The sequence below is a fragment of the Leptodactylus fuscus genome, chromosome 8 (genome assembly GCF_031893055.1).
Source record: "Leptodactylus fuscus isolate aLepFus1 chromosome 8, aLepFus1.hap2, whole genome shotgun sequence".
NCBI classification, from domain to species: Eukaryota; Metazoa; Chordata; class Amphibia; order Anura; family Leptodactylidae; genus Leptodactylus; species Leptodactylus fuscus.
This window is the reverse complement of record NC_134272.1, coordinates 9,908,406-9,933,889: the sequence shown is the minus strand read 5'-3', so window position 1 is coordinate 9,933,889 and position 25,484 is coordinate 9,908,406. Positions and strand designations below refer to the sequence as shown.

The 25,484-nt window shown below is 43.7% G+C and overlaps 1 protein-coding gene across 1 annotated transcript in view; it reads left to right on the top strand.

Annotated features, from left to right (window-relative positions):
• Nucleotides 1–24,827, top strand: part of NTN3 (netrin 3) — a 48,373-nt gene extending 23,546 nt beyond the window's left edge. Inside the window, exons 3-7 of the mRNA XM_075286085.1 lie at nucleotides 6,788–6,976; nucleotides 12,825–12,974; nucleotides 13,793–13,846; nucleotides 19,946–20,020; nucleotides 23,250–24,827. Coding sequence (XP_075142186.1) covers nucleotides 6,788–6,976; nucleotides 12,825–12,974; nucleotides 13,793–13,846; nucleotides 19,946–20,020; nucleotides 23,250–23,578 — 797 coding nt within the window. The 3' untranslated portion in view covers nucleotides 23,579–24,827. The remainder of the gene's footprint in view (nucleotides 1–6,787; nucleotides 6,977–12,824; nucleotides 12,975–13,792; nucleotides 13,847–19,945; nucleotides 20,021–23,249) is intronic.
• Nucleotides 24,828–25,484: the final 657 nt, after the last annotated feature.

The window sequence follows — 25,484 nt, the reverse complement described above, 5'->3', positions numbered from 1 at the left end:
TGATTGGTTGCTATAGGTGATGAACCCTTTGTTCTCGTGTGCCGCTTTTGATGAGGCTTGTAGCGACGTTATCAATATTATACTGTATGTGGTGTTTATGGCCTCTTGTATGCTCTTTCATCTGTATCTGCTCTGGTTTTAGGATTTTATGGTCTATCCTTAGGCACCCTCACTATCCATGATATGGGGCCGGAAGAAATGGCTCTGGTTCCTGTAAAGAGGGAGCTGAGCTACAATATGGGAGCCCAGTCACTACACGGGGCATGGGGCCAATGGCTTCTGGCCCTGTATTGTGTATAGTACGCTCGCCAGAAGCATACAGCACCTGTACAGCTGAATAGGAAGGATGCCGACTATTGGACCCCGACCCTAATGGATATTTATTGCCTGTCCTAAGGAGAGACCATTAAATCCCAAAACCTGGACCTCTCCTACATTTCCCCCAAACATCTAATCTACTCTGTATTCAAGATTATATTATTATTATTTTATATACACTTCTGAAGTGTGCTTTTGGATAAGCCTATATCTGAGCACAGAGAGTCCCAGTAACTCCGTACTGTAGAATCATGGGCGCGCTGTGCAGTCAAAACCTGAAAGCCAAACCTCCATAATGGGGTATCCGATGGAGAATGACGAAACATTACATGACAGTCGGACTATAATAGTATTCATTATATACTATGATTTTCACCTGGTTTAGGAAGAATTCTCTATTCCTAAATCTGACTTATGATGCTACTATAGATATATAGCCAGCAAACCCTTCCGGCTATCTTGCGCATTTGGGCAGGGGGGTACTCGGTACATTCCGATGTGGAGGGAATAGATGATCAGACATGGCCGATTTCAATATGCCCAAGGTGTTTGACAGCAGCGTATGCCCCTCTCCCATTTAGAACGCTCCTGGGTCAATTGTAAATGTGCATGGGAATGTTGGGGGGAGAATGGGGCTTGGCCAGCAGCCCACCCTGCACCCCTCACCTGCTTGTCTGTCACCCTTCAGGCTGCTTTATTTTATTCTGCAATCATATCCTAGCAATCCAGCTTCTCCTCTGCTCCTGATCAGAATCCATCATGGCTTTTTTTTTATATACTTCTCTTTCCCTGCTATAATTCCCAAATCAGCACAGCATTACATGGACAGCTAGAGACTGTACTATATCTACCTGCTGGGGCAGGACAATTATTCTTCTCTGTATATTCTACCAAGTAATAGAAGATATTATAATCTGTCAGCTCTTTCATTGAGTTCTGTTGATCGGTAGTTGGTGGCAGTAGTTTGTCTCCCCCTATATACAGCCTGTGTGGTACAGTCCATCATAAGATTTATGCATTGGCTCCTGCACATTTTATCTGATCAGAATAATAGTTATTGATCTTATTGAAAAAAATAGAAGGATTCAGATAGGAAGGAACAACTAAACACTGAAGTACTGGCTCAATTATATATTGGGGAAAATGGGTACATTAAATTGGTGGGGGTCTGACACCTGACAATACCACCAATCTGCAGCGCACCGGATTTACCACAGTGTACGGAGCCCGACAACTCTGTACAATGTGCATTGGCCATGCCGAGTGACTATGGCAATACATATAGTAAGGAGTTGTGTCCTTCAGCTCCATACTGTTATTCCCGACATGGCAGCTCCAGCGGATACCTGAGACCAAGACAAGTGGCTTTTGCTAAATCTTTTCCTGCCTTTTACTTTTTTTGCAACGTGTGGCCTCTGATATAAGGTGTAAATAGTGCAGCACACTGAGTCACTGGTTGTGAAGCTTTAGGCACTTTGTGTACGGTATTACAGCAATCCATATTACTCTTTCCTAGAAGCAATGGTGAATATAACCTCTGCATGCCTCTGTATTAGGGTACAGTAAGGCCTTGTAACATGCAGGGTTATATGATAAGCCCACATCATTACTGCTGGAAGGATGCACTGATGAAGCAATGATGAAGACCACCCAGCTTCCATCCTGTGAAGTAATACTAATAATGTCATTTCAGCCGTAGATTCTGCCCCTCTCTCGGAGCGCTGGACCTCATGACTGGACAGAATGCCCTCTCTTTAATAAATTGCTCCTCTCTCAGGATGCTGTATTATTTCTCTGACATGTTAATGAATTTCACAGCATGTCTGGAAAAACTCGCACCTTAGCTGAAGGTTTTCAGAAGGGGGGGTGGGAGAGAGGGAAAGGGGTGGGGGGCCTAGCAGGCTGAAGAAAATCTTGTTTTCATTATACCCTGCCCAAAAAAAAAGTCAGGAGAGGTGGAGATGGTCTGCAGAGTTGGGGGGGGGGGGGGGGAAGGAGGTGTGGGCCCTCGCTGTTGGTTTTTATAAAGCACATGTGGCCTATGAAGCCATCAGGCCCCCAACAGCTGTAAAATGGTCTGAAATTAGAAATGAGTTTCACAGGGCATAATAGATATAACAGCTTTGGCATACAATCTGCACAAGCCTATTAGGCTACACAAGGCCAGAACCAGTCACAATAACTAGCCAGGCTGATCCTCAAAGGCTAGTGATCAAACCTATCCCCCCTCCCTTGTCTTCCTACGTGCCCCCCTCTTATTAATTCCACCGTGTCCTTAATTTCTAACATTCTGACCTCCGCAACACCTGGCTCTGTGGGGTAGTGAGAACACCCAGCATCTGGAGTACAGATTGTTCCTGAAACCTGCAGCAGACTCTATATACAAACAGCCATTTACACTAAAGCTATACACAGACATATATTATATGACCCAATGAAACGAAATGATTAGCTTGGAACATGTGTCTCCGTGTAGTATACACTAGATCAGTGTGCCCTAACCTGGCTCTCCCCAGCTGTTGAAAAACTACAACTCCATCATGCTGAGAGTTGTAGTTCTGCCACAGACATAAAGCTGCACTCACTTCATACAACTGATCTGTGAGGATCTGACAGCTGGGTCCCCTACAGATCAGCTGTATGAAGTGAGCGCTGCTCCTGCTGCACAAGCCATGTGACGTCACATTCATTGGTCACATAGCCTGATGACAGCCCAGTCGTATTCAAGTGATACCAATACCAAACATTGTTACTTACAAAGCACAGCTCCGTAAATTTGTGCAGCAGCTAAAACCCCATGCAGAGCAATAATGATCTATCCTATGGTTAGGTAATCAATTAATAAGCCTGGAAAACTCCTTTGGGCCGGGGCCTCACTTTTATGAATATAGAACAAAAAAAAAAAAACGTGTAGTACAGTACCTGCAAGGTGGATGGGATTCTGGTTAATCCCTTCCACACATTGCAGAAAAAAATCCACAGCGGAAATGCTGCCATTTCAAAAATTCTCCAAGTTTTGCAAATTGCAGCATGTCACTTATACCTACAGAAACACTGGCCGCTTCCAATACTATGCAAGCTATTCTGACGTGGTACTTAGAAAAAAAATCATGTCTGAATGATAGGATCCCTTTAAGAGTAAAAACATTTCAAAAATGACATTGCAGTTGTGCGTAGTGTTACTGAATAACTTAGAGACCGCTTTTATTGTGAAGTTATGTGCTCTCCTCTGGAGCATTGACCTCCTCTCTGCTCCTCTGATGCGCACTGTGTATAGGTTGATAGGAGTCAGACTGAGCCTCTAATAGAGCCGCAATGTGAGTCTGACCTCCTGTGTGACGCAAAGGGGAGAACTTTACTCACTAACATTACAGTATACATAGGCTCATTTTCATGCCAGGGGAACGGTTTTTTTTTTTTTTTATTAACATGCTTTTTTAGGGTAACTTTAGCCAGCTTTCAATCTCATCCCAATAACTTTATTCAATTCCGTATTTGTCATTACTTCTGTATACTGTCCTATACGATCCTGCCGCAGTTTGTGAGTGTGAAACAGACAAACACGGAGCGGATTCTCCTCTACTTTCTGTGTGCAGTGTATGGGAGACAACATAACATCTCGTCTACACTCAACAGTGAGTGGGTGATCTGAGAGTCCGTTGAGGGGAAAACGACTAAAGATGCAGAATGTCATATAATGGTAAAAATGTTATACGGACCCCCTGTACCATTGATTTATGCAAAGTTTGTTTTCCATCTCATATGCTGTTGTCTGAACAGGTCGTAAAGCAGTTTTCAGTAATTAAATACTAATGACCCATCCTAAGGTTCAGAATTCCCCCTGATCAAAGTGATGTCACGTGTTCTTTTTGTAGTTCAGTCCTACTCAAGTGATTTGAGTTGAGAAGCAAAACAGAGTACAGATGCCATATAATGTACAGCACTTTGCTTGGTAACCACTGAATAGGCTGCCCATCCAAATTCTGCAGCCACATCCAACAGTTGATTGGTGGGGGTGCTGGGCATTAGATCCCCGACCGATCACTTATTGGATAAGGGTGTCGATGTTTACATCCCAGAAAACCCCTTTAACTAAAGATAACAGAAGAGTTTACTATAGAACTAGAATATTTGTTGCTTCTGCATCCTAAAATATCATCCCATCAGTTTGGTAAGCGTTCAGTCACACATTGAACTTTTTTCAAATAACAAAATAACAACAGTGACACCTGCTGGTTGTATTGTGCCAGAAGAAGAAACATAGTACTTAGACGATAGATAGATAGATAGATAGATAGATAGATAGATAGATAGATAGATAGATAGGAGATAGATAGATAGATAGATAGATAGATAGATAGATAGATAGATAGATCAGGGGTAGGGAACGTACGGCTCTCCAGCTGTTGCAAAACTACAACTCCCAGCATGCATACTGGCTCTGCTGTTCTGGGAACTCCCATGGAAGTGAATGGAGCATGCTGGGAGTTGTAGTTTCACAGCAGCTGGAGAGCCAAAGGTTCCCTACCCCTGAGATAGATAGATAGATAGATAGATAGATAGATAGATAGATAGATAGATAGGAGATAGATAGATAGATAGATAGATAGATAGATAGATAGATAATAAATTGACATTAGATAGATGGATAGATATAAGATAAATACATACAGATGGATACTACACTAATATTGTTTACAATCAATAAAATTTATGTGGAACATAATTTAGATAGGTCAGAGAAACATCCCGTAGATAGCTAGACAAGATCTGAAATGTATAAACAAATCTGAAATAATGAGACATACAGACAGATCAGTCAGAGAAATTATTATACACATATATAATAATTTATAGATTAGCATATATAGCGAGCGATATAACATAGTAGCTACAAGACAGATAAATGACACATTTAATCCTGCACTGATATTTGTTTTGTTTAAAATGGTAATTTTTATGTATTCAATTTTACTTGCCACAAGATTTGCCCATAGTTGGGGCAACATGGTGGCTCAGTGGTTAGCACTGCAGCGCTGGAGTCCTGAGTTAAAATCCCACCAGGAACATCTGCAAGGAGTTTGTATGTTCTCCCTGTGTTTGCATGGATTTCCTCCCATTCTACAAAGACATACTAATAGGAAAAAAAATGTACATTGTGATCCCTATATCCTATATCCCTATAGGGGTCTCAATCTACATTTTAAAAAAATAAAATTTGCCCATAGGATATAGCGGTTTACAAAAAAAAAAAAAAAAAATCCTACTAATATCCCTCATAATTTAGCAGTAAAATCCCTGGAGGCGACCTACACTTGAAATAATATTTTGCAATCTGATTCAGTCCATAAATTTCCAGAAACAGATCATCCGCCCTGGGAGGTGTATACAGAGAGGACAAATATATTCCATATTTAGACACCTCCAGACAGAGATGCAGATTGTTAAAATCCATCAGCATATAGAGAGATAAAAGGGCCGACGTGTGTATGTAAGAATTACACAGCTCACAGCCACACACGCAGAAAGACATTTAAACAGACAGAGACAAGCACACACAAACACAGGTGGACTGTGCCAGACACACACGCGGACACACACGCACCCCTTGCCATACAGACACTGTGAGCTCTGACAGCTGTTTGTGTGAGTGAAGGCGACGGTGCGTACCTGCTGTGTATACAAATACAAGGTTTTGACAGATTTGCAATAGACCCTTTGCACCTAGGAAGAATTTAGAAACACTTTGATGGCAGGACAGGGTTAAGGTCTAGGGAAAAATCCTTAGGCGCCAAGAAGTCATTGAATTTTTTTTATTTTTTTCGATCTTCACTGCTACTCACTATGGCTACTCGATTTGACCGCCTAAGGCCCCACGTTGCCGAAACGCAGCTTTTCTTTTTGCTGCAGATTTTGTTGTGGTTTTATGAGTCAAAGCCAAGAGTGGATTGAGCAGAAGGGAGAAGTCTAAGAACTTCTTATATATTCCCCGTTCCTTTTGTAGACATTCTTGGCTTTGGATCAAAAAACCGCAGCTAAATCTGCAACATAAAAAGCTGTGTTTCTGCAACGTGGGGCCTTAACCTAAAGGTTTATTCACAATGCCGATGGCAGGATGGTTGGTGATGAGTATTGAGTCACTAGGAATAGTCTCATGTGTCCACTGATCCAGGACTTGGCAAGGATAACCTTCCTCTAACAATAAATGTAGGCTGTGCTGCAGTACCGTACGCATCCAAAAGGGCATGGATGGTTTGGCTTCTGTATGGAGGGTATTTTGGCTCTTTCCCTAAACACTGGCTTTTCCCTTCAATTGATCGGATGAATTTCCTGAGTATCGGACTCATCCAGATAAGTTGATGGTCTATCCTAAGTATACGTTGTCAATCTTACACACTGTGCAATGTCTTTAGATATCTCAAAATATTCATTATTTTTTATTTTTATTTATTTTTTTTTACGTTTCCAGCTTGCTCCTGTAACCTGCACGCCCGGCGTTGTCGCTTCAACATGGAACTCTACAAGTTGTCAGGAAGGAAAAGTGGTGGCGTGTGCCTGAACTGCCGACACAACACAGCGGGCAGACACTGCCATTACTGCAAAGAGGGCTTCTACCGGGATGTCAGCCGCCCCATAACGGACCGCAGAGCCTGCAAAGGTAAGAGTCTGGATGGATGAAGAATCCTTGACATTTACCAGATATTTCTAGAGATCTACAAGTGACCTGGAGATGGTGGAGAGGTGTGTGTGTGTGTGTGTGTGTGTGTGTGTGTGTGTGTGTGTGTGTGTGTGTGTGTGTGTGTGTGGTGTTTACTCTTCTTCAGATAGTCCCTTCTTAAAGGGTTTTTCTGGGACTTGTATCATCATTATGTAATTGGTGGGGGTCCAATGCCTGGGAAACCCATAGTGTTGTACGGGTATTACATCTCAGACCTGTTCCCTTGGGCTCCTGCTTTACCATTTGCCTCTTTCCTGATGATCATATGATACCACAGCAGCCCAGTCCCAGTCAGACAACCCCAGGTGATGGACGCCGACCAATCACATATTAAAGGACCTACATAAGGATAGGTCATCAATATATAACATGGGAAGAATATGCAAGTCTATCTTCCATGATGTAGTTAGGAAGACAGAGCCTCAGTCATGCAGCCCAATAGAGGGCGCTCCCTTTATCATCATGCCCGACCTTCCAAGGGGCCTTTGCTGCAATGATGTGGGATTTTACCAAGTACAGTCTCTCAGCCGAGGACAGCTGTTTCGATCTGATTGGATCTCTTAAGCATGACTGAGGCACTGGCTTCCTAACTACATCATGGAAGACAGATTTGCATATTCTTCCCATGTTTCTTTGCACAGTGGAGCACAAATGGCTTAATAAGTCTCCATACACCTAAACGGTGATCTCTCCCTAAGGAGTGATGATATCCCCTTATCAATATATAAGTCCTGGAAAACCCCTTTAAGACTGGGTCCCCATGTAGCGTGCGTTGGTTTGCCCGCAGAGGAAACACCACAGAAAAAAATAAACGCAGCATTTTACAGTCACTGTGTAGCGGAGGGGATTCTAGCGAATCTTATCCTCACAATGTGTTAAAATACACACAGCGGACACGCAACATGTCAATCATGCCTATGGAAATGCAGGCATAATTCTAGAATATAAAATCTATAACAAAGAAATAAAAGCAGCTTGTACGTTGTGGCAAAGAATGAGAAATATATGGGAAACTCTAATCTTTTTCCATTCCGATAAATCCACTCCTGGCTTTGGCACAAAAACCGCAACAACAACAAAAAAAAAAAAAAAAAAAGTGCACGTCCGCAACGTGGGGCTTCAGCCTCAAATAGCAAGGAACATTTCTGCCAGCTCAGTGTTCTGCTAACAAACGGCCAGCTCTCTAGTAGATGCAGGACCCCGGGGAATGTCATTGTTGGGAAGTTCTGGTCCTACTTGTGAAGATCCAGCTGATTTAGACAGACTTATGGGCAATGCTTTCTGGGAACACAGAAGTAAATAAGGAGGTACGCTGTCTCTATAGCGCCCCCTGGATGTCCGGTCTATTTAAAAAAAAAAAAAAAAAAAAAAAAAGCATTGAAAGACAGCTAAGGATATCACCTGGGATCCAGTGCAAGGCAGGTAACCAGGCCCACGCCATGAGCTACCTACGATAGAGGTGTCTCCTTATACTGTAGAGAAGCCTTGCAGCTCCAGGGCCCACTAACGTTTTGCTACCTCTGCACTTTCTATAGCTACGCCCCTGGATATCAGCCAAATCCGAGATACCCATTGTCATTCCTTCGCATAAAGCCTTATTCCCGGTCAATTGCAATGTGGAAGACAGCATGAAAAGACAGTACATATATCCAAGAAAAGATTCCCGGGTCAATTAGAATTCCAAGAGGTTGGAAATGACTTGAAACTGTAGCCAGAGCCGATATTTCTAAGAATTCCCACAGGATCTGCATTCACACTATTGGCACCTGGCACCAGGTGAAGTGCCAAAGCCAAGAGCCCTCTGTCTGCACAGTTAATGACTGAACAAGGGGTAATTATATGGTGATCATTGATCCCTATGGCCGCCTGCCTGTGAGATGCAGCTGGAGACGCTTAGCTCGGGCTGCCAGGATATTGCACGTTGCTCCTATGTCCTATGGCACCTGTGCATTGATCTAGTCTCATTACATACATATATGCCCCACTTGCACCATTTGTTCCTGACATTAATAGGCGCCCCAAATAATTCTCCCCGCGCACCTCCATTCTGTCTATCCCTGAACTTTGCATCTTTCTCGTAGCTTCCTCACACGTTCCTTTTTCCATAGTTAAAAAAAAAAAAAATCCTGGAAAGAATTTCCCTCTCGCTTTTTTCCTGTCCCATAACAAGGAGGCAATTAGTTTCTCCTAATGAGCCCTAACGTGCCCCCTCCCCCTCTCCTCCTTTTCTTTTGCCAGTTTGCTATTGGCTAAATGACTCTACCAGCTGTGAGTTTCCCCATTTGGGTTAAATTCCTCCCATTTTTCACACGGAAAATACAGCTCCGTCCTTTAAACAGCTGCAGCTGAGGTAGGCGCAGCGAGGGGGGCTACACACAGCTGTTTAAAGGGGCTCCTCCTCTATAATACTCCTCTATACAATCCTTGCCGAAGAAAATACACTTTGTCTCAATAGGGAGAAACTGAAAACTTTATTTGCAAGTTGCTGGTGTAAATGCAATTGTCTGAACCCCCCCATCCCCAAGTATTTTGTTTTTATTGTATAGCGCCCCCTGCATAGCAATGTTTCCAGTATGAAAAATCAATTTGGAGCAAAAAATTTTTGCAAATATATTAAAATGTAAAGTGCTTTTAAAGACTTTCTCTAACCATCTTGGTGGTGACATCTGTCGTCTTGATCTGTAGCCAATGGATACGACAATGAATGCGGGAACTTTCTATGCAGTCACGGTCGCATTCGCTGGCAGCCGATCAAGACAACAGACTGTCACCATAAGATGGTTAGAGAAAATCTTTACAACTCTGCAAATTTTTTAATTGTATATATTTGCAAAAATGTTTCACTTTTAATTGTCTGTGAACTTAACTAGAGATGAGCGAGTAGTATTCGATCGAGTAGGTATTCAATCCAATACTACGGTATTCGAAATATTTGTACTCAATCGAATACTACTAGCTATTCGCAGTAAATATTTGATGCAGGCTCGTCCTTGCTAGGAGCAGGCAGCTTGCTGTTACGAGGGAGCTTACTGTTTCTCATAGGAATGCATTGACCAGCGTTGATTGGCCAGTGTGCAGTATTCGGCCAATCAGAGCTGGTTCTGCCGGAGGCTCGTCTGTGAGGAGGCGGAGTCTAAGATGCAACCTTAGGGGGGAAAAAAAAATCTGAATTTTTCCCTTGCTGTATCTGGTATTGTAGTATTCACATGAATGAAGATATGCAGTATCACCACACAGGACATGGACAACAGAGTTAAAGAGTAGCACCAGTTTTCTAGCTAAGAAAGGGGCATCCTCGCCTATCTTATCACATCTATATGCCCTAACAGGACATATTGGAAAGGGTTCTAGAAAGTTACAAGGTGCTTTCCCTTTAGTTCTTTCCATTTACGCAAATGCAAAGAATGGTGACTTTCAGATGGACTGGACATTGGACAGGAGCACATAGTGCACAGCTGTATGTGTTTCCATTCCCATCGTCATTATTCCCATTAGGCCCCATGCGGGCAGGTGGCAGATATCGCAAAGTTGGAAATTTCTCTCTGCTGATGATTCTTATCAATGACTCGATGATGCATGTGAATGGAAACGTTTGGAGGTCTTACTCAGGTCTGTGTCTTGTGTTTGCATCACTACAATAATCCCGCTGCTGCTTCTGAAATGGGACTATGAAGTCCTATCAGGCCATGACAGTAGCCGTCTGCCAGGACATGAAAGAAGCCTTGGTCTTGAAACAGCTGCAGAGCCACAAGATTTGTGTCCTTTTGTATACAAGACCATCAGTTGCCTTCTGTAAAGTGGCCATAGACATAAGACCGCTACTCCTAGCCCCAATTCCTCCAATAGTACAAGCACAACCAACTTTATCACTAGTGAACGGAGATACAAATATTTCATTACCATAATTGTATACTCAATACCTCCCTAAGAAGGATGAATTGCAGCACAATCTTAGTTCTTGCAGTTGTGGCACTAAGTCTGTGCTCACATTTACGTCGCAGTCTATGGAGACTTCATTGCAATGTCTGTCTGAAATCAGCAGATGAAAAGGTCCTGCACGCTATAGGCTGGATTCTGTGACAAACTTGCAGCAGAGCCCTTCTAAATCTGCATGTAACGCGTGTATTCAGCTGAGCATTGATTGCTGATGTTGTCACGGAGGAACGACAAAAACAGCAAGAGAGAATTAGTATATACAGGGCTGTAGATACGGATGGCTTATTCTTAACCTAGTGGCTGTCACAAGTTACTGCAGCTCAGTTCTTATAGAGGCAGCACAAAAAAAGCAGCAAAAAACGCTTCTGCGTTTTGCATTTTTACACCCCCTATTCCGCCCAGTATAAGTCTTTTTGGCAAATGCTGTATTTTTTCTGAAATGTGAGGATGAAATTGAATAAAATCTCAGTCACTTTACTGGGACTGTAAAACGTAGCATTTTTTTCCCCACTGCATTCTGCAAAGGTCAAAAACACTGCGTGGGGCCTTAGCAAAAAAAAAAAAAAAAAAAAACATCTGATCATGGGGGGCTCAGAGTTACTTCCTGGACCCATCGGCTGTATGGAGCAGATTCTGGCACCCGTCCGAAAGCAGAAAGCTGCACCTTTAGAATTTCTGTCTGACATTTTCTTGACGTCCCCAGTGCAAAGTGTCAGAGGTTAGATCCCACAGACATAGAGAACAATTTATTGTTATTGTCCAATTACGCTAAGCTCCCTAATAACTGGGAAGACGCCCACTAGGACAAGAAACGACAACCACAGCTCTATTAACTCATTACAGAATTATAGCTCTGCAGTAAAGGAAGCGGCCGACTCCTCATACGTGATGCCTTCTCCTTGTGGGATACCTCCGTGCAGGGTCTCAATCCCACCAGGCCCACACACAATTTCTAGCATTTCAACACCATACAAAATATCAACAGTGAAATCGCTTTATGATGTCAGCTCTCAGAAGAGTCTATGAACTGTGAAAACGATTCTACTTAAAGGGGTTGCCTAGTTATCAATATCAGATCAGTAGTGACTGGGGGGTCTTGGCAGAGCACTGGGACCAGTTTGTGGTATACTAAGCACAGTGCCACACCTTGTGCAGAGGCGGTGCCTGGTATTGCAGCTCAATCCCATTCCTATCCACAATTGGCACTGAGCTGCTGAATGTCACCATTGACCATGACTTCAAGGGTAACAAAAAAAGAGGTTACAGTGCTCACCTCTGTGCTCCAAAAGCTGATTGGTGGAGGTGCCAGGAGTCTTATCCACACTGGTATAATATATGTTATCAATCAAGTCCCAGGAAAGGCTAAGGCCCCAAACAGTGAATTGCTGCAGAAAAGACCGCGTCGGAAACGCATCCCATTTTTTTCCACTGCGTTTTCCTCTGCGAACTTTCTGCCTCTGTTATAGATAAACGGGAATCTTCAGAATGTCTGTAGGGAGGATTGACATACTGCAAGCATTTTTGAAATCGCAGCATTTTGCGTTGCCGGTCTTGTTCTGCAATGTGTGGATGGGATTAGCCACGATCGCATCCACATTACAAGTAATGTAAAAAGCAACTCTTTTTTTTGGACGCGGCAATTCCAAAAAGCTGTGTTTTCATAACCAGGAGCCCCGGCGGAAGGAAGGTAGTGAGGTCAGAAGGGAGCCAACAAGCCTTGGCCAGGGGGGAACAGGCCTAGAAAACTACATGCATTTGCCATGGGTAAAGCCTAGCTATCCTCGGTGATGAAAGGCTTGAGTTTAGGAGACATTGTCAGAAGTCATTAACCTGATTGTTTCTTCTCTTTCAGCTTGTGACTGCCATCCAGTGGGAGCAGCAGGTAAGACCTGCAACCAGACCACAGGACAATGCCCCTGTAAGGATGGCGTGACTGGTCTAACGTGTAACCGATGTGCCAAGGGATATCAACAAAGCCGCTCCCCGATTGCTCCATGCATCAGTAAGTAACCTCTAGGAACCAATCATACATTCATTTATCTCACTGTTTTCCTCATAGCTGAATGTGATAGTCCGCCTGAACTTCATTTTGGGTTCAGTGGCCATCATTACAAAAAAAATTTAAAACTTTAAAAACCACAATCAGGCCTTAGTTATTAGTATCAGGCTCCAGGCATACATCTGCCAGGTCATGATTAAACTGCACGGACGGTACATATATGACAGTGATGTCTCCATGTGTAACTACAACAGCGGGCCACCTGTCCTTTGTTCTGATCCTTAGACAGACCTGAACAACTGCTACTCTAGGTTCACACTAGCGCGTTTCTGTTCTCCGTTCTTGTCCCGGTCTGCTGGTGGACATGAAAAACAGAAACCCCAACTGCCCAAAAAGTGGGTTTCCACATGGTTTCTGCCTAAAATTGAAGGCTACCTAGATAGAAGGAGAAAAGTGCAATGGTTCCCAAGGAGGCTTCGGGGGGGGACTTTTGGTCTCCCCATTCTCCTGATCACTGGGCGTCCCTTAAGCACAGCCCCTTTAAAGCCTGGAAAATCCCTCGTAATAATTTCCCATGCAAGGCAATGTTTTTATTTTTATTATTGTCTAAAAGCAAATATTTTCGCTTAGATTTATGGGAGGTTTTTTTAGGATAACCTTTCAGATCATTTGTACTGGCTTATGACCAGAATACTACTACCCTTTCCAGGTCCTACATTGCCTGACTCTCCTTTCTAGTATTTGCCTTCCATTACTCACAGAACATGGTTTATAAACCCATTGCCTAAATGAACGTCATCTTTTCTTTTTTCGCCCTCCAGAAATCCCAGCAGTGGTCCCTACTCCAGCCCTCACCAGCACAGAGGAGCCAGCTGGTAAGTCTTAGCAATCTGCAGGACGGGGAAGGTGGGGCGCTCCAGATAGCAACCCCAAAGTAAATGAAATTAACATTGCTGCCAGTTCATCTTGTCGGGAGGAAGATGGTGGATGCCAGGCCTTTAAAGAAGTGCATCAAAACACTGGGAAGTTTTCCCTGCTTTCCGAGACAAGCTGTTCAGAGACAAGTTTTCCAGGCTCATCGCCAGAGAATATGCCAGGCCGCAGGGGGTGGGAGCACGCAAAGCAATGGGTTAACTGGTCCTGGCCAATCTCCCAAATATAATAAAAACTAGAAATGAAGAAGGAAAGGACACTTAGTTCAAGGGGGGGGGGGGGGGGAGTGACTAAATGTCATAAGGAGGAAAACAATAGTCATCTAACGGGGATTACGCAGAAGTTTTGCATTATTCCCTGTATCAGTCAAGTGAGGACAGTTATTACAGCTCCGTCCGGGGATGGATTTACCCGTCTGCTAACATGCAGAAGACTGGAGGAGAGAAAGCTCAGGGGCAGGAGAAAGGGAAGATCACAAGAAAAGTGAGCGAGGTCAATGTCAGGGGCGGGAAGAGACAAACAATATATGGGCTAAACACAATGGGCTGGAGATGTAACAGGAAGAGAAATGTGACGGGATTGGGCTTTATAAGAAGGGTGTGCTCTTCTGTGTGAACCCACTACCAACTAAAAGGGACCCCCTCAATGTAGCGTTAGTCTCTGCATTGGGTCCAATAGACTTTGGTAGAGACCATACAGGACTTGGCTGGTTGCCACTATGAGGAGGAGCCTTGTGCGTCCCACTACATTGTGGTATTGTATCTCAAGATCTGCTTTTCTAGAAACAGCGCCACCCTTTGAATGGATTGTGGTACTGCATACAATCTGTGTATAAATGAAATAGGTTGGGTCTATGGCATGGGTAGCGGCTGCCACAAGGCCTGGGACATTAAGGGGCCCGGCGACAGCCGCTGCATTTTTTTTTTTTTTTTCCTAATAGGCCGTTACCCGCTGGAGTTACTCCAGCCAGTAACAGGACCTACTTACTTACCGATCCTGGCAGGGGCCAGGATCGGTAAGTGATGCCACAGGTCCCACAAACACTATTATACTCGAGTATATACTGAGTATAATGATCGGAGGCCCAGGAGAGGTGAGTGAACATAAAAAACTGTGTTACTTACCTCTCTGTTTTTTTACGTTTTTATCCCCCCTGGGTCTCCGATTATTAAAAGTAAGTGATGTCATTATTAAAACCACGTCACCCATCTTTCTAGTAGAGATATCTAATGAAGGTATACAGTGCAGTGAAACGTTACACAGCCAGTGCATAGCCGGATCAGTAAGGGTTAAGGAGACCACTCCAGGGTTTGTGGGGTAGTCGCTGCCCACGTGTGGTTGGGTGCTGTAGTACCGAGTACCCATTGCTCTCTTATGATCGGTCTGAGGATCGGGGAGGGGAAGTGGTGGCTGGTCAGAAATCTTACACAGAACATTCTTGTGGTCAGGACGGGTTAACCCCATCACTACCAGACTCACTGCAACCTATATAAGTCATGAATGTTGTGTATGTATAGAGTCAGCATATTAGCAATACAGAAATACCCAGCTTTCAGATATCAGCCCTGCACCATTTCATAGCATGGAGACACAAGACCACCATTTGAATATTTAGGGAATATTTAGTAAGAAGGCAGAAGATTTTTTTTTTTTTTTGAGTTACTCATGATATCTGTCTGAAAACTTTCTTGGACAAAATACAACATGAAATGCATGTAGGGGTATGGTCAAGATTGGATATGTTCTCAAATTGGTGGAGGTCCTACTGCGGGACCCTCAATAATCTGTTATAGATGGACTGACAGTACAGACTCAAGGTGAACCCTGTGAAGACAAAGAGGACGAGCACTTTTATTTCACCACTGTTACTTCCTTCTAGTAGTGGATCACAAGGGGTACTATGTCCCCTTAAGGAGACTACTGCCTTTTTAGGCCACCCTGCAAAGACTCATTGGACCACGCTAAGGATTGTGGGAAAACCATATGCAAAGAAATCCTCCTTGGTGGAAAAAGGAGAAACTTGCTCTAGTCAGGGCCGATTTAACTATGGGACAAACTGTGTATCTGCACCAAATCCTATACTGGGGACGACCCCTCAGACAACCCAAATCAAGCAGGAAAGTCGTCCTGTATTTTGGAAACTGTTGTGTTTGTTTGGTGTTTATTGTGTGGGCCAATGGAGGGGACACTATATTGTGTGGGCCACTGGAGGGGACACTATATTGTGTGGGCCACTGGAGGGGGACACTATATTGTGTGGGCCACTGGAGGGGACACTATATTGTGTGGGCCACTGGAGGGGGACACTATATTGTGTGGGCCACTGGAGGGGACACTATATTGTGTGGGCCACTGGAGGGGACACTATATTGTGTGGGCCACTGGAGGGGGACACTATATTGTGTGGGCCACTGGAGGGGACACTATATTGTGTGGGCCACTGGAGGGGACACTATATTGTGTGGGCCACTGGAGGGGACACTATACTCTGTGGGCCACTGGAGGGGACACTATACTGTGTGGGCCACTGGAGTCGGGCACTATATTATGAGAGGGTCCCACTAATGAAACATTTGAATGGGGCTCACTAATGTGTTAAAACGGCCCTGGCTCTAGTGCTAAACTTTTAGAAAGTAGCTCTGTATAGATCAATCCTGCCTTTCCTGAAAGCTTGTGGCATCCCAGATGATGCCAGACATTGATCTATAGGGAGCTACCCTCCAAAAGGTGGCGCTAGGACAAGTTTTTCCACCAAGGAGAAGTTATTTGGATAGTACTATCCTTCTAGAAGGTGATGGGGACACATCAGTCTGACTCCATAGATCTAGTGACATATCGTCTTTGACAACCCATGTATACCATAATGCCTGTGAATACGGCAAGGTGAGGTGAAACGGCAGCCAGGGATCATGCTCCCATCCACCTCAGAGAGGGGTCTGGCCCCCCTCCGTCCTGCAGTCAGGGTGGAGGCCTATTCGGCTCTGTTTGCATTGACATTTTTGAGAAGTTCTCCCCTCATTTTCTGAAACTAAATCTCCCAGCGGAAATAATGATACTGTTAACCCCTTGGACAACGGACAGAATTAAAGCCAGTACCGGCTATAAACAAAATCTAAGCAAGGGCACAGTAAAATACCTAGATGAGGTCTAAGCAACCTGCGCCTCAACACTGCCCCAGCTCACCATGTGTGGTTACTTACTGAAGGAGACTTTCCAGGAAATACCAGGACAAAGTTACTCCACAAGTCATAGCACTGACCACAGAGGTAGCAATTTTGCTCGACTATTGAAATTTCTCCTGCAGTACATTCAATACGCCTCGCATTAAATAAGCATTCATGCCGAATACAGGTTACACAACCACAAAGACTCAATACTGGCTGGATCATAAGAAAAATCACTACCTCTATGGCCGGCTTAAGGCTGCTGAAAATAAGCATCAGGCTGGCTGGACTGAATTATAACGTTTATTTTTGGCCACATAGTAGCTAGATTAGGAGATAAGGAGGTTAGGTATATGACGGGGCTGGTAGTTTATAAGCTGATTTCCTCTTTATCTGAATGAAGGCTATAATGCGGGGATCTAGGGGCCTGTCCGGCATGAGACCACAACTGAATCCAGATTATGGGACCTAACTTTTTCCTGCCAAAATTCTAAATTCACAGAATAGTCTATGAAGTATACATTGCAATAAAAAATATATATGCCAAAGTATGTCAAAATAGTGTCCCTTTACTGGCCCAGTTTGAGTCATATAGGAAAGAATAGCCTGCACATCTTTACAATATAAAATCCATTTCTTTTTATTTTACATGGAAGCCAGTTTCTGCATAAGCGACTGTACGTCTTCTATAGAAGGAATAGGAGACTCCTGATGTTCATCTCCAATGGGGGCTGTAGAAGTAAAATGGGAACAGGCTCTTAGGCTAGATTAACCACGGCAGAATTTGTAGAAGCTGAAAAATTCTGCTTTAGGAAATTTTGAAGCAGTGTCTTTCAGCTTTACCAAATCTGCCATGGCCAGGCGGCATTTTGCTGCCTCCTCTTTATGTAAATGGGGAGTTCTCAGGTGGTCGCTGCCTCAAGATTCAACACGACGCTTATTTGTTTTCTGCTGGTTGAAAAAAATTACCTGCAGGGAAAAAATATTAAAGGGATCCTATCATTAGAATGTTTAGTTGTAAGCTAAACCCACATCGGAATAGCCTTAAGAAAGGTTATCCTTCCTCTACCTTTAGATGTCTTCTACGTGCCGCCGTTCCTTAGATATCCCGGTTTTCGTCCATATGCTAATTAGTTCACTCGCAGCACTGGGGGCGTCCCCAAGGCTGCTAGACAACTATCCAGCACCGTCTACTTCTTGTTCACCTCCTCTGCCTCTTCTTTCTTGTCCTGTCACGTCTTCTTCAAAAAGCGCCAACTGCGCATGTCCATCACCATTTTCCTATGGCCGAACAGGAAAGAAGAGGCGGAGGTGCCGAACAAGAAGGTGACGGCACTGGATAGTTTTCTCACAACACAGGAGAGGCCCCCAGTGCCGTTTGAGTGTTGGGGACCGCCCCCAGTGCCGCAAGAAAACTAATTAGCATATGGACGAAAGCCGGCATTATCTAAGGAATGGCGGCGAGGAGAAGACATCTACAGGAAGGGGAAGGATAGCCTTTCTTCCTCCTAGCACTAGACTAAAGAGAGAACACAAACTTATATGGATGACATTCTAGTTCTCTGCCAGCTCCTTTCATTCATCAAACCCAGTTGATGTCTAATGGTGTCAGCATAGTCTAGGGAGGCGATACAGCCTATGGATGCCATATATATACTATGTAGGAAGACCTGGAGCAGTAGCCTCCAATCTGTGACGCTTCAGGTGTCGTGAACCTATGATTGTCAGCATGTTGTGACAAGGAGGGGCTGTCAAAGAATGCTGGAAGTTGTAGTTCTGTACAAATTGGAGAGCCCTACATTGGGGGTCAATAATATAAGCCTGTATTTGGCTCTTTGCAACCTCTGAGGTGTTGTGCATGAGGGGTTACTGTGATATAAATAGTTTAACAACTTCAGCTCTGCTATAGTCGCTATCTATAGACTTATGTATATGTTCTTTATTCAGCTCTGCTATACTCGCTATCTATAGACTTATGTACGGTATATGTTCTTTATTCAGTTCTGCTATACTCGCTATCTATAGACTTATGTACGGTATATGTTCTTTATTCAGTTCTGCTATACTCGCTATCTATAGACTTATGTATATGTTTATCTGAATTGTACAAATAAATATTTGGTAAAACAAGGTACAATACAATAACTTTTATGTTACTTGGTATGAAGAACGACCGAATAATTTCTAATTTTATCCCCTAAATCCAATAAAGCTGCAACAATGAATATTTCCATATTTAGCAGATTTTACTCTTTTTTTTCCCCCCAAAAAAAACCCTTTAATAAATCTCTGAATGAATTCTATAAATCTCTCCTATTAATCGGCATTATACCAGGTGATCCAGTTGCAGCTCTTAACACGGAAAGCCGGGCCCTAAAGCTGTACCTGCCTGTGCCCAGCACTAGCCTGGCATGTGACAGGATTTCTAATGTTACTCTGGCACAGGTCCCTGGCACACTTTGTACCCTCCACCCTACAACAGATGGCCTTTTCACCCTGGCTTTGACCCAAAGCTTTTTATCATGGGGGTGGGGGGGATTGTCTTCAGTTTCCCTCCTTTCAGTCAACCTTAAAGCAATGTCTCCAAAATCTAGCACAAAACCCCATAAGCATAGACTCCTATCTGCAAATGTACCTAGACAAATACAAGGAGTAGACCATTCCTCTTGGTGGACAGATACATTGCTGGATCACTCTCTTGAAGGGGTCTGTGCTACACGCGAAGGAGCAGACCACCGCCTGGACTCCATCTGTTGCTGAACTGATTACTGTATAGTCAAGGCTTTGCACCACAGCATATATGTTCCTAATGTGCAAGTTTCCTCAATCTGTATCATAAGATTCTGATCTATAATAATCCACTTTCTTATCTTTTAGATTGTGAGCAGTATTGCAAACCTCCTAAAGGAAACTATAAAATCAACCTGAAGAAATATTGCAAGAAGGATTTTGGTGAGAACCCTTCTATGTTCATACATGTAGTGTGTGACGCTCGACTATATGGCAGCAATATCATGTAGACTGGATGGGGATGGAGCGGATGGTGAACTGTCTGGGAACAGCGGCTTTTAGTAGATACTTGTAGTTCTCAGACTCTTTCCATGCATGCTCAGGTGATCTAGGTCTGCATGTCTATGGGTAGAATGAGGAAGTTACCAAATGTTTGTCCAATAACTATCGCCTCATGGTGCAAAGTGTCTTGTATTCCTTTTTTAAATGCTCTACGTTTTATGATGCTGGGGTCAGGGCTAAACCTGTGATGTGGTCATAATAAACCATTTTACCATTACGGTTCATGATGTTCCTGGCTCCAGGCAGATCACATGAGCATTGGGCCAAGAGGAAAGCTAAATCATGATGGCTTCCATAGTTGTGTACAGGACTGTCATAGTTAAAGGGAGTCTGTCAACATGAAAATCTGTATCTAAATGATGGTACCTTATAGAGCGGCTTCTACACATTCTAAAGATGTCTTTCTTATTCTGCATTGCAGCTCCATGTTCATGAAAATCAGGGTTTTAATGTAATGCAAAATGGCCAAAAAGGGGCTTTAGGGGCATTTCCTCTAAAGCTGGGGCTTTATTCTCCCCTCCAGATAGCGACAAAGAAGATATCGCTCAAGTAAACTGTTCAGATAATTTCCATAAGAACGTTATGTTTTTTTTATAAAAATGGAGCTGCAATGCAGAATAAGGAAGACCGCTTTGGAAAGTGTAGAAGCAAGGTGCTGCCGATTTTCCTGCTAACAGATTCCCTTTAAGTTTGCCACATACATTCGATAAAGGTCGAGATGAACGGTTGTTCAGAATGTGACCCACTGATCACCCTGGATCCTTCCTGGCAAATGGCTGATTGTGTCGGAGAAGCCGCAGCCAGCCAGGCATTGAAGGCCGCTGCAAGGGATATTGTAGTATCACATTGCTAGGCATTCAAAAAGGAGCAGCTCTCGGTTCTGGGTTATAGAGTGGGATCCGTGCGGGGTCTCCCCCCCCTTGATAACGTCCATAAGAGTTATAGAGAAAAATGTAGAATTTCTTTGTACAGTGAAACAACTTTGTTTAGAGAGATAACCATAGTGGTGACCTATGACATCCCCTCTAGGACCAGGGCCCTCTGCATCCTCTACATACCACTGACTCGCTATTACACCAATGTTTGCAGCTTTTCATTGAATGATGTACAGCATGGGAAAGCGCTTTGGATCAATTCAGTCTGTCATGGGTTAGAATGGCTATAGAGGTCAGTAAATGAGTAATTCTCTAAGGCCTCAATGCAGTAGGGGGGCACAAGGGGTCAGAGGAATGCTATACACTACTTTCCAAGAGTAAAAAGTCAGTTCGAAATGCATTTTATAGATCTGCAACGTCTTAGTCGGGTCATATAAAGTTCATAAACTGACAAGCAAGTGTGAAAGAATGTGCACCCAGAACATGTATATATACATAATATTCCCATATAACCCAACATATAGCCCATAATTTATTTTATTTGTGTGTGGGTCTTTCCATCGCTGGCCTTTTGACAGCCGGAGCATTGACATTCCAGGATTGTTCAGGCACAGAAGAGTTAAGAGAGGCACCGAGAGGGGAGATGGCACCGGGTTATAAAAGGACTGTATCCTCATTAGGGTGAGAGAAGAGAATACTCTCTCGCCTCTTAATTCATGGGACGGTCCGCTTCCACCTCTCTCTATTTCACATACTCCCTCTCCCTATTTCTTTTCATTCCTGTCCCTTTCTCTGTCTGCCAGAAATGTTAAAAAGGATATCGCTCCCCCCACCCCTTAAAAAAAAAAAAAATCCATGGGAGGGAACGATATGCTAATGAGATGCTAATAATCACCTGGCTGTGCAACCATTGGACGTAGACTGATGGCCCCTAATCAGTGTGACACGGTGACCATTCATCCTGAGCGCGGAGGGGAAGCAACACATTGATGTATGGCAGGGACTCTTGGCGTGCGGAGAATAGAGAAGGCGTTATGGCTCTGTGAGACGAGAAAGTCTGAACCAGGCCTCCCCAAGCTGTCCCTGTCAGAAGGACAAAGACCCCCCACTGATAAATAGAGCTTTTTTGGAAGTGGGAGGTAGTGGGCTCATACCATAACCCCAGTACTTGGTACCTCATTTAGCCCAAACAAGAGATATTATGTGCCTGGGTGATAAATCAAGGTTATTATGTATGTGAATGAAGCCCCAGCCCTGAGCTAAGCCTTATCTCAGTGACACATCGGTTCATTTTATGGAGTTGATCATCTAGACTAGGTTTGGTCTCTGCAACCAAAGATTTCATCAACCTCTTAGGCTGATTGTACAAATCCCTGCGACTGAAAATGAGTTCTATTCATCTGGGACAGTCGTAGGAAATCTCTGCAACAAATCTGCTGCGTATGAACATGACATGAAATGCCTAGAACGGTGTAAAAGTGGCCCCCAGGGTTGTGCAGTCGGTGAAAATGATTTACAGGACGGCTAAGGCGGAGTTCACATCTGTGCCGGGTGTCATTCTAAAATCTCCAGAGATAAGCTCTACAAGCCTGACTTTTTCTAGTTGACAGACCCCATGATGGGCTCAATGGTCTCAGTCAGTGTCTGTTATTTTAATGGTCCATTTGTGTATTCTTGTTGTCCTCTGATGGACCAGAAACATGGACACTTAGCGTTTTGGGTTTAGGGCACAGATTCGTCCAAAAACACCAGACAAAAAAAAGTCCTGTATGCCCAACGTTTTGTCTAGCGATTTCAGTTACAGAATGGACACCCAATTGTCCCTGAGGCTCCGCTGGTGCCCACTATTTTATTGGTGCAATGGTCCAGAACAACAGACACCTGCAACATGTGTGAACCTAGTTATAAAATAACCCAAATCTACTCCCCAGTCCCCCTCTGCTACTATTCTGACACATACTGGATCTCCCATCGATCTCCGATTCCTTACTCCTGACATAGGTCACCAGTACAGCCAGTGGTTGCCTATAGCAGTCACCTGTATAAGGTGGGACAACATTGCTGGTGCAGAAAGTAGAGACCATCACGGACCCTAGGAAACCTAGGAGGGATCAGGGAATAGACTTTTCTTATTGTAAAACGACACAGCTGTTTTCTAAATAGTTTTTCCTGGCTGGAGCCCATCACCCCATACAATCTATAACCATTCCTTTTCTTCACTCTTTTCCCTACAGTGGTGCAGGTGAATGTGTTGGAGATGGAGATGGTTGGTTCCTGGGCAAAGTTTACGGTCAATGTGCTTTCAGTCTACAAGGTCCGGGATGACAGGGTAAAGCGTGGAGATAATGTACTGTGGATACACATAAAAGACCTGTCCTGCAAATGTCCAAAGATCTTGCTGAGCCGCCGATACCTGGTGATGGGCAGCAGCGAGAGTCAAGGAGACAGGCCAGGACTTACGGCTGACAAAAACAGCGTGGTGATCCAATGGAGGGACGCTTGGACCAGGCGCCTGAGGAAACTACAGCGCAAAGAAAAAAAAGGAAAATGTGTGAAACCGTGAGGGTTGTCTTGGAAGTGGAACTCTAATTCTGTATATACACAACCTCCAATGCTTGGAACTATGCACATGGTGGCATCACCGAAGATAGAAGGTCTAGGTGGGAGCAAGGATGCTATGGGTGCAGCTTAGACTAGATCTACTTTATGCAGAAGGTCTAGTAGAGTCCGACCCACTCATAATGATATAATATTAACTATCCATCAATCAATCTGCAATGTCCACAAAGTGAGAGACAACGTCGTCCATGACCTGCCAGCCAACTAATCCCCTAAGCATGTTAGACACTGATCTTGGTCTTTATACCTCCATGAATGTGGTCTTACTATCTTATAGACAATGCACAAAGCTATAAGAAGGACAAGGATTAAGCCGTGACCTGGTGTCACTCAGTTACGAGGCCTTGGTTCTACGCCAAAAGATTACCGAAAAATTTTGCGGTTGAACTCTTTTGCCAGGTGGTATTGACTTCATTGGAAAAACAAAACATATGATGTGTGCTCCCAAAGACCGAATCACGTGCCAGAAACCATGACGGATATACAATAGTAAACACGTCTAGGCCTTACCATGCTCTCTGCCCTCCAACCGTTAAGTTTAGGCGTTTGTAGAAAATTCTGAAACGTTCTCAAAAAAACGGTCTTCGAGTTTTCAGACCAGCTGATGTTGCGTGATCCTACAAAACGCTGATTTTTCTCACTATGGGCCACAAACTCAATCCCTTAAGGCCGCCGTTAACTTACATTGGGCACAATAAGAAAACCCGCTTGCCCCCTAAAACGTAGCACCTTCGATCTGATCGCTTGCAGATCATTCTCTAGAACTGTATGGATTGTATGGAGCAATGAAGACCTGCAGAGCCGTGTACAGTAACCCAGCCTCTGCCAAACAAGCACGACGCGGCATATGTTGCCTCTTAACGGGAAACAAAACAAAACCTATTGACTTGAGGACTACATTCTGAGTGTGTAAAAAGTGTTGTGATATGCAAAATAGTGTAACATACAAGCCGCTATTTTATCTTCTATTATAAAGCATTAGACAGGACCTGCTCGCCGCTGCTCACGTGTAGTGGTGACAGGGTGTGTAATACAATGTGTGTTCTGTAGTAATATATGTGTCATTGTAACCACCTTCGGTACATTTATGTACTGTTTATGTAGTGTGTATCATATGTATAGAATATTTGTTCGACACAGCAGTTTTCTTCACGTCAGTTGCCTCACAGAGTCCCCGCATCAACCAATCTGCTTGGGAAAAAAAAAAATCTGTAAAGCCTTTATGGAAACTGGTAAACAGGAAAACTGTGCCGCATCCCGTCAGCAATTAGATTAAAATGAAAGTAAACAGACGATTTGCTACTGTGGGATACGCTGCATAGTTCTCTCTGCAACCAGAAGAGAATTCTCCTCGTCTGTTTACTATTTTGTGCTTTTTTTTTTTTTTTTGCTATTTTTTGGGGGGTAAAGAGGGGTCGCCTTCAAACTGTCACATAGAAATTGATGTAAATATATACGTAGTAAATGTGGAATTGCTTTATGAGATGATCAAAAACAAAGGCAGGTAAATTGGCCCCAACCATTGGAAATGAGAGGTATAATAGTTTCATCATGATACAAAAAAGGTTTCAAGAGGATAAGTTTTGTGGGGAAAAATTTGGTGGTCAAAAATGGCTGTTTTTGGAACACAATGGGACTGTTCACATGTCCTAGTTTTGTCGGACTTCACGGATCCGGTCTATGAAGTGAAAACCAGACCATTGCATCGGATTTTCACAGCCATTATATGGTGGGTCCCGTTCCATTCCTACCACACTAGAGGTCCATAGACACAGGACGATCTACTGAAGGCATATTAGTAGGAAGGTTTGTCCCATATAAACATTGTCCTATGTATTCCATATTTTATG